Consider the following 12,899-nt stretch of genomic DNA (forward strand, 5'->3'; position numbering starts at 1 on the left):
AAGCATCAAAAGGGAATATGGATGCTCCTACTCCTGCTACTCTTCCTCCTCTTGCCACGTGCTCTTCGGGCTTTAGCGAGGGCTTTAGCGAGGAATCAGAAAAAAGGGATGTGGATGCTCCTACTCATGGCGCTCCCTCTCCTCTCGTCACATGCCCTTTGGGCTCCAGCAAGGGATCAGACAACGGGCCGAGGAAATAGAGGTAGCCATCGCAAAGGCCTAAAGAGGGGCCCTGAGATGTGTGGATGAGGATCCCCACAGGCACTCTGGACGGGACAGTTCTTCAAGACTGGAGTCCCTCTCGAGTTTGCTCCCTTGCCTACCACTACAAATGGGGAGTGGAACGGGATACAGCAGTAGTAACCCTCGGCCTCACCAACCATCTACAATTAAGGATCCGGTGGCACCCTTCAGCTAGAGCCCCCTGCCACCGTTAGGGATGCTTTGGTGGATGACCACCGCTCAACTTGTTACAATGGAAGAGCATTAGAGTGGTAGGGGAGGTTGGGCAAATGCTAGGCCATTGACCCTCGGCCTTTGAGAGAGGGGTATGCATAGGGAAGGCTCAGGCTGCAGGAGGTACAATGGGATCCAGGGGAGTGATTTTGGCCTGCCCGGCAGCAATCTACGTGCATACAGAAACAGGGTGGTCCTTAGTACAGATCATTATTGACTGAAATACATGTTTAACGAGAGATTGTTTTGTTGATTATGGGCTAACCCCCTTGGGTGGCTTAATCGGTTAATTGTACTGGCTTGCTAACACGTGGCATTGTGGCATTTCAATCCCATAAGCATAGTGCGGGGATTGAATGCTTTGGATATATAATGGTGGATAGACCTCTGTCTCTCTCATCCGTCCCGGGACTTTTCGGGAGGAGAGAGACTAGCGCGGTTATGGACAAGGAGTGGGACCCTTGCACTCGGCGCTTCCCCATTGGACACGTGGCACCTTCTGTGGGTTCTAACATGTTTACTACACTAGCAGACCATTAAAGCTTTGCAAGAGGAGCAGCAAACTCAGACATATCACCTCCTTGGACTAGTACTATGTCTAAAGGTTTGCCTGCACCAAGTTTCATTGCATTTGTGTATCCAAGAGAGTGAAACATGATGCCAATATTTTTGAAGTGGAGGATCTAGTGGTAGCTTTGTAAAACCATGTGACTGCCTTCTGAAGTGGACATACGTTGGTGAAAAACAATTGGCTGGTCAGAAACCATCCTGATAAGTTTTATGAAGGGCTCAAGGTCCTTATTCGTTCTTCTATCAAACCTTCATGTATACAGAGGGAAAACCAGTAAAAACGCTCGAACTTTTATCTCCTATTGTGCCACGTTTGGTGAATCTATGGCTAGCGATTTTAGTACCAGACATGCTCATTTGTTTGCTCTCATGCTGGGCACCTTACAACAATTTTAAACTATCAAGAGGGATACATTCAGCAAAGGCTTCACATCTATATGCAGCCAACATCTTTTGTGAATTTCTAGTTGTTGTTCAAAGATAATGACTAGTAAAAGCTACCTAAAACAATCATGTATTACCTCCTTAGGCCCTGCCACATCAACTGTTTGCCTCCGCAATCTTTGCTGCTGGACTTCTATCCGAGGTTTATAGAATGGGGCAGGAAATTTTGCCTTCGACTTTTCAATGCCTACCATATGCTCATTACTGGACATTCGCGCAATTTGTAAGCGCTCAATCTCTCCATCTTTCTTGGCTATCACCTCTTTAAACATAGCAACCTACAAAAGCCAACAGACATCAGATTATTCTTGGCCTTCTGAAAAAAAAAACTCAATCTTTGACAAATTATTATTTTCCATACTGTTGCAATTAGCAATGCTCTTACAAGAATCAAGTAAATACAAAATGATTCCACATCAAACAATAAACGACACAAACTTTCAAACCTGAACATGTTTTCAATTTATTCAGCCAAGTTTTAAAAAAATCTCCGCGATTCATAATGCCCAAAGACAGTCAAAGAAATGCCCAAAAGAAGTGAAAAAACGCATGCCTGTTCTTTCAAATCGTGTACTTCCCTACTCTCCTTGTTGCTTCGTGCTGCACCAAGCTCAACAGATGCAACCCTCTCTGCAAACTTTAATGTGCTTATTGTTTCCCCATAAGATTCTATGTCTGGGCTTATATGCACAAACATCAGTGTCTTGGCCTGCCCACCTGGACAACCAGACCACATAAATCAGCATTTTATTCCGAAAAGTGTTCGCAGAACAACCAACAGTGTAGCTAAAGTAAAGACAAATGTCCCAAGAATGGACCGACACAGAGTAGTTGTTGCACCTAATGAATCTTGAAGCAGCTGAGTGAGTTTACTGTTACGATAAGGCACATGAGCACTCTTCTGAGCAAGCGCAGAAACAACATCTCCCAAAGCAGACAGAGACTTGTTTATGTGCTGAGCCTCTTTCAACCTGTCCCCTGTTGCTTCTGACCTGTCAACCCTTTCACTTCCAGCAAGATCTACTAGATGAAGACATCCACGCAACACAGAACCCGAAGCCAACTCTGTGCCATGTACGTGCACTGTCAACACACTGCAGACATATGTGTCAAACACACCATCCACTGTGATGTATTAAAACCTTCATATTATTGCTACATTTTTAAACCATTGTTGGTACACACCTGTGAGAGCGACTGCTACGTTCATTCAATGCAGTAGCCCCAACAGCTCTATTTTTTTGGCCAATCTTCATCAGTTCAAAGACATCTGATGTCGAGTTTACCGGTAGCATACTTGCATCAGGTACATTAAGACCATTCAGCTGAGAATTGTTTCGTATCTCCAGCGTTTAATAGTCAAGGCAGATCAATTAATGTACCATCAAAACACCCACTGCTAAAAGTAAAAAACCCAACAACCTATCCAAGATGAATTTTAAAGTTTCAAAACAAAATCATCGAAAACGGTCATGGCTGGAAGCATTTTGCTGGTGCATGACCCCAAGATTAGCAGATAATCAAAGCTGAAAATCCTGATTAAGTGATATGTAAGGATATCTTCTGTTTGGACCGTCTATGAAAAGAAGATCACGCACTTGTTCATTATATATTTCAATCATCTGGACACCCACTTCATACTTGAAGACATCCTGTCTGTTCTGACATATTTGGAAAAGATCATTAAGGGCTCGATAATTCACACCCCAGTCTTGTTGTGACATGCTGTTTGGACCACTCTGAAAAATAGAAAAAATGACCAAAGACAAAATCAAATACTAATAAGCAGAGACATACGCAACTTAAATAACCTCAGGCCGTATTGAGTTCGGATTTAGAGAAACCACCCCCAAGAAAAAAGGCCGCAGAATATTCAACAGAGATTTTACTTTTTAATGGTGGCCAATTTATTATGTCAAAGTAGTTAAAGTTTACCAACCATAGTGTAAGTTTTTCCAGATCCTGTTTGACCATATGCAAAGATGCAGACATTGTAGCCATCCAAAACAGACCTAATCAAGGGCCGAGTGTCCATGAATACTTCCTCTGCGATATCAATCAGTCCCAATCGAGAAAAAAATCAGATACTAAAAAGAATGATCCAATACAACAGCGTTCCGACTTGGCAATTAAGAAAAGATAAATGGCTCTTTACAGAAATCCCTTTAAATGAGTGTCCATGAATACTTCCTCTGCGATATCAATCAGTCCCAATCGAGAAAAAAATCAGATACTAAAAAGAATATACCAATACAACAGCGTTCCGACTTGGCAATTAAGAAAAGATAAATGGCTCTTTACAGAAATCCCTTTAAATGTTCCTTCAGAAGTATATGATCTGCAAGCAAAAAATTTCTTGTGGCTATAAAATTTTGACAAGCAGGTCCTGTAAGACTGAAAGGAAGCTACCTTGAGTCACAGAAGTCCCAAAAATCTTATTGAAGCTGAACATTTTCCGACTGTCTTTCCCTTGCTTGGTGGGATTGCCGATTAATATATCGCCATTCTCCCCCACAAACTCCACAGAGCTTTGTATTGCAGCCTGGCCAGGCAGGAAAGGCCTGACCCTGCAATAAACTCTAATATTACCTGGCAAGTGCAGTATTGTTCTGATTCAAAGATCCCAAATGTCCAATTTGAAAACCTTACGCCTAACCCGAGCAATGCAATCAGGCGATCTCTTAATTTTGAGAAGTAAACACACGGCTTCCATAAGGCTGGCTGAACTTTTTCCTAAATCCCCATGTCCCAAGATTTGTCCACTCATCTGGTGACTCACCTTTAAGATCCTGAACTTCGTTGTATAATTGGCGGTTCTCTGCAAGCACTTTATGATAACCTGACGCCGCATCTGCTAATCCCTGAAGTTGCTCGCCTGCATTCATTTGGAAAGTTAGGCGAGTTAGACACAAAAGATTTCAAAGGGCGAAAATTAGACACAAAAGAAAACCGATCTGCACCTTTAAAAATCATATTTCCATAGTCTTGTCAGAATGTTATTAAGCTAACTGACCTGCAAATCACTCTCTTGGGGCCAAGCATAGGTTCATCACTCTCTTTAATAAAACTCGTGCAGCCTTTCAAAATTTAATTAAATGCATGGAGCCATTATTATTTTGACTCGATAGAGTTTAACAGTTAAGCTTATAACATGTGGTTTGATTCATGGTATGAACCCTAACCTGTTTACAAGAAGATATGGTTTAGGATGCCAAAAATAATGGCTAATGGTTTGAGAAAAGAATAGTGTCAAAAGTCTGTTAAAATGATTTGCTTGCACACAAGCATTCATCTTGCCACATTCCATCTGGTTATAATCTCACCATATTGTATGCACAAATTCCACAAATAATAGGTATAGCCCTTTCAATGGTACAAAGTAGTATGAGAAAACGTCTTGACTTACCAAGAGCTTGTATTTCTTCTTGCCATGCATCCTGCATAAACAGAAGCTCTTTCTTGGTAGCTTCTGATACCACTTTGGTATCCTGAAGAGCAGGAAAAAACCAATCAAAATCTAATCCAAAGAAGCTCTCAAATATTAGAGCCTCTAGATTGTAGATGGCTGTTTACGAACCTGTAATGATTGAAGCTGAGAAAGAATGAATTCTTGATACTGCTCATCCCTTTTTCTTAGAGACTGTGCTTCAGCTGCTGACGATGCCTCAAGCTCCTGCACTCTCCTCTTTGATTCTTCAAGCAGTACTTCCAACTCATCCAGCTTGGCTTGCATCTCTTGCTCCAGCTTTCTTTTCTGAAGTTCCAACTGTTCTAGGCGTTCCTGATCCAATAGTTTGACCATGTCTAGATCCTTTTTTAATGTCTCCACCATTGTTTGCCGCTCCTCTCTTTCCTTCAACAACTCGGCCATCAAAACTTCTTTGGCCTTTTTATCTTCTTCCACCTGTTTCTTCTCCATCTACAACCACAATCACCATCAAATTTGCTGAAGCCTGATATAAGAAAAGAAAAAATTCAACAAGAGTAGCTTCCAAAGATAGTATAAAAATTGCAAGTTGAACTGATGAACATGCATATAAGTAGAAGCTATTGCCAACATACACTATTTGACTAATGAGAATAATCCATATGCACCAATCTCTAACAGTACTGACAGTTGTACAGTTATGCCTGAATAGACATGAAACTGTATCCCCAAAGAAAAAGAATGAGACGAGTGAGTTCTGGCAAGCCGTGCCTCAGAAGGCAAAAAATCACCGAAGCAGAGCTTTAAATGTCCAACCCTACCCTCTTGAAATGACTCTCCTGTGGTTAAACAGACTTTGTCAAAGCATTACAGATTAGGTGATTGCATGGCATTGGTGGGACACAAACAAAATGCATGCATGTATATGTAGGAAAAACATCCTAAAGAATGCCAGCAAGGCAAGCAATGCTGGGAACATAAAGAATCACCCGTGCTATCAGCAGACACAAATCTTAACCCGCATAAGGTGTGATATGGACGGGACTATGGCTAAAAGAATCGAGTCGGCACGGAGACGAGACCAGAACTGCTAGCCAACCATAAATTCATAAAATTAGGCAATCCAGAAGGAACCCAAAACATGTCATTAAACCAGGCTAACTGGACAACCAACCAGTCAAAAAGGTCTTACATTGACTGATCAATAGCCACCACGAAACAAACGTAGCCAGTAAGCTAATTAGTTAAACCCACCTTGCTGCAGGGACTATCAACCAGATTTGACAGGCCAGCTTGCCTACTTAACACCAGTGTCCGATACATGAAGGGCAGAACAGCACTGAAATTTTTATACAATGAGGCAACCACCCAAGGTATGCCATCAAGAGAGGAAATGAAACTCTGGCTCGGGGCTGCAGCCACAGGAGCATGTTTCCAGCCTGAGCCTCTGTAATCGGACCAGAAAACCTAAAAGGAATCTGTAATCAGCCTAGAAACCCTAAAAACAAATCACTTCCGGTAGAAACACAACCTAGAGTAATTCGAATTTCACAGATAGCAGGGGAAGACTGCATTTAATAGCTTCATCTGACGGGAAGCAGCAGCAGATTTCTTCTGGAAAACAAAACTAACTGAGAGAGGGGGAGAAAGAACAGAGCACACACACTAGGGCCTAGAAATAACGGCTGCACCCCCCCAAGGTCTTTATTGCAATAGAATAAACTTTGTACAACTGGCTCATACAAGAACATGAGGGCACCACGCCTCTCTCTTTATAGACTAGGCTACTAGGCCAAAAGCATGGGCTCCAGAAAGCTGGGGCCTGCTTTTGTTTATGAAGTTGGCTTTTGGGCTTTATTTCCCCAATTTTGGCACTGAATTTCGTTTATGACACGTATGACCAAGCAGTAAAGAGTTTCATCTTTCTTAATAGATGTACATTGTAGGTCACTCTAGTGTGGTAGTGCACTCTACAAAGTCACCCCCATCTCATGTCTCTCTGACGGTATCAGAGCAAAGGAGGCCCTGAGAACTCATCCATCGTGCTTGAGAGTTTGTCTCTGCTTGAGAGGAAGAGAAGCTCCCAAGAGCTTAGGAGAAGTTTTTTTGAGAGAGTTCATCTTCCTCGTTTGCATTGCGTGAGAGAACTTGCTGGTGAGGAAGGGTCATAGAGGAGGAAGAGAGCTCCAAAACTCTACCTTGTGAGGATTTGTAGCTGGATAAGCTTGCACAGACTTTACAAGGGAGAGACCACTGAACTACACTCGTAGACTATGGAAGGAGCTTAACAAAAGCTTCTGAGGGCAGCGAGCGAGCAGAGTCTAAGTGATCATGTAAAAACTTGTAAGAGTTTGGTTATGAGTATAGAAGCTCATGACTTGTGAGCTGTAGTGCCACACAGCCTAGAGCTGCAGATTGTCTTTTAACTAAGGTTTTAAACCTTAGTACAAGCATGTGCAGTCCAGCAGCATCTGTGACAGTCTTGAACAATAGCATAGGAGAAATGAAAACTCAAGCAGATGCACAGCAAACAGCAATATGAACGTAAGCTTGAGGCTAGAGTGGAGAAATCACAATGGCACTTTGATGGAGCTCTCCAGTGAGGGATGCCGTGGCACAGTGATGCTGCTGTGCCTAGACAGCAGCACACGCGACAACAAAAGGGGCAATGATTTCAGCTAGAAGGTGTAGCATAGAAGCAAAGCTCAAGAAAGCCTCTTGGCGTTGAGCTTGGAAGAAGCAGCACCAAGGCAGTGAGCTACAACAGATAAGGCATCAAGCAAGAGCAGAAGCACAAGGCCTTGAGCAAGAAAACACAGCAGGTGTTGAGTAACAGATCAACAACGTTCCATGCTATGCAAGCAGTCCATCAAAAAATAACATGTGGCATAATCCTAGCTCTCGCTCCTATTGCCAAGTCAAGTCCCTATTTCCTAGCTCAATCCCAAGTCTTAACTCAAGCCACTTTATCTCCTTACTCAAGTCCTCTCTCATCCTTACTCCTATAGCCCTCATTCACTACCCACTCAATCCTATACCCATTCAACCACAATACTTCTATAGACATCTTTACTTATTCAACCATACTCTATAGCCTATTGCAACACCCAAAGTCATTGTCCCACCTCAAGTATTCAAAAGGCCTGTTATATTCAATTAACCATAGAGCCTCCTATTTCAAGGTCATCCAAAGCCCATTGCAAGGCCTTTTTAAGGAAAATTGCAAGACCATTTTCGAAGGCATATCGAAGATATCCCAAAGCCTAATTTAAAGTATCAATGATACAACCTTGAGGCCTCTTTCAATTCATAAAAAGCCTCTCCAAAAGAGTATTTCATGGCAAACATAAAGAGCATAAAGAAGGCGTTCATCAAGGAGGAAATCCCTGGAGAAATTACAAGGTCGTGACAAAGCTAAAAGGCATCTCGTATTCAACACAATGGTTCAAAGCACATTTTGGCATCAAGGTGAATCTCGACGAGATTTGCACAGACAATGGTATTTGTGAGCAAATATTGCGCACATTGAGGACAGTTGTGAGGACCAAAAAGTGTTGAGGACTGAGATGGCATCAACAACTGATATCCAAGTCCTGAAGACCAAACTCTTTGATGAGAACAACCACCACATCTAGAAATGCAGAGTCAAGAGGAGAAGGGAAGGTGGACAAGACCGAGGGTACCAAGAGAAGAAAGAATATGCAAACTCTGCCCCACGGGAGGTGGAAAATGAGCAGCATGTAGTCCTAAGGTGCCAGGCCTATGTACACATCATAGAAAGATATGATGACAGCAGAGGCAACCTGAAAAATCTATTGGACCAGCCAGCTACAAAGCTAAGAAGCTATCAAAAAGAAGTTTTGGAAACCGAAACCAGGTACTTGGGCAAGCACAAAAACTAGCCCAGTAAGTAGTCTATAGTATTCTATTTCACCGGATGTAAAAGATCACTATTTGTTGACAGTGATCACAGTCCCATACATCCTGAAGGGTTTCAAGAGGACTTTAATACAGTCATATCATATCATCTCATCTCTCTCTCTCTCTCTCTCTCTCTCTCTACACACACACACACACGTGTGTATGTTTATACAAACGCAAAGCACAAAAGCACATACGTGCAACCCCCAACTTAGGCAAAAACAACATTGAGATGGCAAGCTTACCTTCATTTTCTGAAGCTCACTGGATACAATCTGCACACAAGTAGAGCAATTCACAAGACCATAAATTAGAACTCCACCACCAGATTGGAAAATGCATACAATTGCTTCCAAACCGATGTTACACAAACATCAAGAGCAAGTTAAGATCAACCAAAAAAGCTCAAGAAAGGTTTCTTCCCGCCATATGTAACATAATCACTGTAAAGTCAGAAGCACAGCGTACAACCATAAATCAGTGTGCACTTTATAGCTGATGCACAGGACGAACTTGCTTGCAAATTTCTCATTTTCTTAGATATTAGGATCATTTTGTCTGCTGAGAATAACAAGATGTCAAACTGCAAATCAGTCCAGCTCAGTTTACCCTTTCATTATCCTACGTACTAATCCGTCCCACAGAGTTTTGTGCAATCAATCATCAATGGACTACTATCAAAGCAACAAGGTAATCTTCTCATTGCCAATCAATCCTTCATGACAGGGAATGCAAAATGTTGAAAAATGCCAGAGAAGGGCCTTTACATATATATGTGTCTACATAAATAATAAGAAGAGATGATTATTGATATTTACATATCCTCTTGTTTATTATATTTCTGCAATTTTGAATTTTCCTTCTATCAATGTAAGAAAACCTCTTTTTAAATGTATGTTCTAGAGCAGTCATGGATTGAAAAACGTGAACAAGAATACGGATAAGGTACAAAACGGGTCATAATCCAAAAGATATGATTTGCGAGTTCATTCAATAACACCTTATTTAGTTGCAACAGCATCAGTCCTCATGGACCCACGTCGTGTCTCATGCCGACGATTCTATTCATTTATATTTCTAATCGACTTTCCAATGATGAAATGGTTAAAAACATGTGTCCACACTCTTCAATAACATCGTTAAAAATCTTGAGCTTTTAACTAATAATTAATGTGAAATAAAAATTTTATTACCTCAAACAAATGGAACCTCATTCAACAATCTATCAACAATTTCAAAAAATGTATTACAAATGCATGTAATTCAATGAAATTCAGTAACAAGCGATTCCAGAACAACCGAGTTACAAATAGCTTCATGTTGGGATTCTATCTTCATTAAACCCTATACAGCTGACTTTCATCATACCTTCACCTCCTCTCCTGTGCCAGCAGCCAACGTTTCCAAAACTCTTGCCCTTGAGGCAAGTCTATCTTCCCGCATCAGGTGCTCCTTTAATGTGTTTTTGAGCTACAGACCGGTGATACCAACACAATCAGAGCACCATTGTGAAGTAGATGGCATAGCTTCCCAAACTAAGGGAAAAAGTTAGGAGAGTGCCACCACCTCAAACTCTTACTTACCTTTACAACTTGTTCATTCTGAGTCACAAGTCGCCGCTCAAACTCTTCCATTACTTTTTTTAGCATAAACTCCACAAGCTGAGAGAAGCATATGTAGACAGAGTGACTAATTTCAGCATAATAAGAGAGGCAATCAACCGTTACAACATTCCTACACACTTGACATGCATAAGTACATCAGATACTCGGCATATCTGGACTATTTGAGTCCTACAGCTTTAAATCAAATCAGTGGTGGACAGAGGATGGTTCGTACATCAAACTTGGAGGATCAATGCAAGAGTTATCCTAGCAAGAATAACGATTTTTGAAAAACTTACTGCCGGAACCTCCTCCTGGTGTTTATCTCCAAGTATAGCACTAACAAGGCCGGAGATTGACTGAGACGATGAATTCTGAACACACAGCAGCCTCAATGAGCCACTTCCAGTCAAGAAATACAATGGTGAACAACCAGACAGCGTACTACAACTAACTTAAAGTAAACTTGAATATTACTTCTAGACTGTTCAAAACTGCTGAGTTTTCCGAAGTTGTAAAACCCTGCATTGCTCCTTTTGTTTTCAGATGCAAAATCTCACGAAACTTCTGACTGATGTGATGAATATGGGTTGAAGTTAAGCCTGGAAAAAACAAGTTATTAGCCATTTTTCAATGCAGACTAAAGAACACTAGATAATAACCCTCACATACACTGATTATAACTTCGCCGTTAAATAGACAAATGCATCCCTTAACATCAAAATGTTGGTATCCAGCCGGTCATGATTCTAAACATTGAATTTATGAGTAAGCTCAGTGTCTATGATTGTAGAGTGTTGGATGGTGACACAAGAATACATGAAAGTTGCACATCCGAAAAGCTCTCAATAATCTTGTCCTGTAAGGGTACTTCTTGAGGTTTATTTCTTGAGCTGATGTCTCCTATTTTACCACATAGAATACAAATCTGTTTCCCCAAATGCTTTATTGGTTTCCAAGAAGCATGATTCGCACCTGGTTGGACCGGACTGGAAACATAGTTTTCATCTGCAGGATTGGCATTCCGTCCATTTGATTTGGGCACAGCATTGACATATTGTGTACTGCCAACATTCTGTTGTGACAAAGCATTAGAACCATCTGCAATGGGCATATCAACATCACCGATATTGTCATACTCTGGAATTACCCATCGCTTCCGAGGCTGATAAGGACTTTTCTGTATTGAGCTAGCCAAATGACCATTGGATTTTTCCATGTCACTTGCAGGCAAGGCCAGCACTTCTCTGGTCAAAGGCCTCATGCTGTTAGAGGAATCAACTCCATTATATTTCTCCGGGCCAGGATCTCTACCTTGTTTCTGCTGACAATAAGATTTGAGAGAAAGAAGGCAGTCCACAACTCTTTCAGATGATGAAGGCAGATATTCAGACTGCAGAAGCAACACGTGAGGCCTGAGAACACAGATACCCATCTTAAAGAAGGCTTAGGGAAAGCAATTGTAAGAAAGCCACCCTAATGACATTTGTGTGTCTCTACGGGAGATAGTAAACTCCAGATTTTGCAGCACTGGCCCAATCAAAAATTTTATAAAACAAGAGAAAAAGAAAAACAAGAAAAGGCAACTTCGAACAAAATTATGAGAGAAAAACACACACACATATATATAGCTTAATAAGCAAAGCTACCCTTACGTTCTCATCAGTACCCAAGCCTAAGCTGCCATATTTCCCTCTATGTTCTACAATATGGACATATATAATGGAATCTGTGTGCCAGTATGCACGACTTTACTGTGTGTGAATGCGCAAACATGTATATCCAGATTTTATGCACTCAGAATGCACCCTCCTCTGAGAAAAATGGGTGCGCTAATGAGTGAGGGGCACCTGTTTGAATGGAGAATGTGCTGCTCACAGACTGGGCATCTGCGATGTGTATGTGCATCCAAGTTTGAAGAAGAGAGAGCACATATCTAGGTGTGGTTTTCACAAGGCAAGTAACAAGCAAGACATTTGAAATTCCTGTAATGTTCCTCAAACCTTGTCTTTGTCCTCTCTGTTTTCTCTCTCCCTCCCCCAGCTGCCCGCTCTCTCTCTCTCTCTCTCTCTCTCTCTCTCTCTCTCTCTCTTTCCTTTTTTCACTAGAGTGGTGACAAGCAGCCTCCTCTCCTGCCGCTTCTACTCCTTCTTTGCTCCTGTCAGAGGAGTTCACTCTGAACCAGCTTAAAGAGAAAGCTATGGAACTCAGTAAGCTAAAGAGCTCAGTAAGGTAAGCAAAGCTAGGGAGGAGCTGTTTACAGAGAAGGGAAAGCACTTATCAGCGAATTCAAGCCTAAGCCCAAAGACACTCAGTCTACAACTGATGTATGGCTCTAGTATGTGGTTCTACCACACCACGTGAGCATCAGGTGATAGGATTTCTGTTAGACCTTAGGGGTGAAGTAGACATCCCTAGTTTCTCTTGTGGGCTGAACTCATGATGTATTCTTGGCTTCGTCTCATAGGTCATTTTGG

The 12,899-nt window shown here is 41.7% G+C and overlaps 1 protein-coding gene across 2 annotated transcripts in view; it reads right to left on the minus strand.

The window, feature by feature from the left end:
- The window catches only part of LOC147881621 (kinesin-like protein KIN-14C), a 28,872-nt gene that overhangs the window by 14,158 nt on the left and 1,815 nt on the right, over positions 1-12,899 (minus strand). For both annotated transcript variants that reach the window (XM_087401742.1, XM_087401741.1), the window contains exons 4-19: positions 11,398-11,815; positions 10,900-11,024; positions 10,722-10,796; positions 10,402-10,479; positions 10,187-10,288; positions 9,064-9,093; positions 5,048-5,389; positions 4,877-4,958; positions 4,250-4,345; positions 3,880-4,059; positions 3,410-3,516; positions 3,031-3,209; positions 2,656-2,820; positions 2,311-2,564; positions 2,024-2,187; positions 1,548-1,748 (exon numbers count right to left, since the gene is read on the minus strand). In XM_087401742.1, the coding sequence (XP_087257868.1) occupies positions 1,548-1,748; positions 2,024-2,187; positions 2,311-2,564; positions 2,656-2,820; positions 3,031-3,209; positions 3,410-3,516; positions 3,880-4,059; positions 4,250-4,345; positions 4,877-4,958; positions 5,048-5,389; positions 9,064-9,093; positions 10,187-10,288; positions 10,402-10,479; positions 10,722-10,796; positions 10,900-11,024; positions 11,398-11,815 (2,598 nt within the window). The remainder of the gene's footprint in view (positions 1-1,547; positions 1,749-2,023; positions 2,188-2,310; positions 2,565-2,655; positions 2,821-3,030; positions 3,210-3,409; positions 3,517-3,879; positions 4,060-4,249; positions 4,346-4,876; positions 4,959-5,047; positions 5,390-9,063; positions 9,094-10,186; positions 10,289-10,401; positions 10,480-10,721; positions 10,797-10,899; positions 11,025-11,397; positions 11,816-12,899) is intronic.

Source organism: Dipteris shenzhenensis, chromosome 30, assembly GCF_047967505.1.
Source record: "Dipteris shenzhenensis isolate YYH24624 ecotype China chromosome 30, Dip_SZ_1.0, whole genome shotgun sequence".
NCBI lineage: Eukaryota > Viridiplantae > Streptophyta > Polypodiopsida > Gleicheniales > Dipteridaceae > Dipteris > Dipteris shenzhenensis.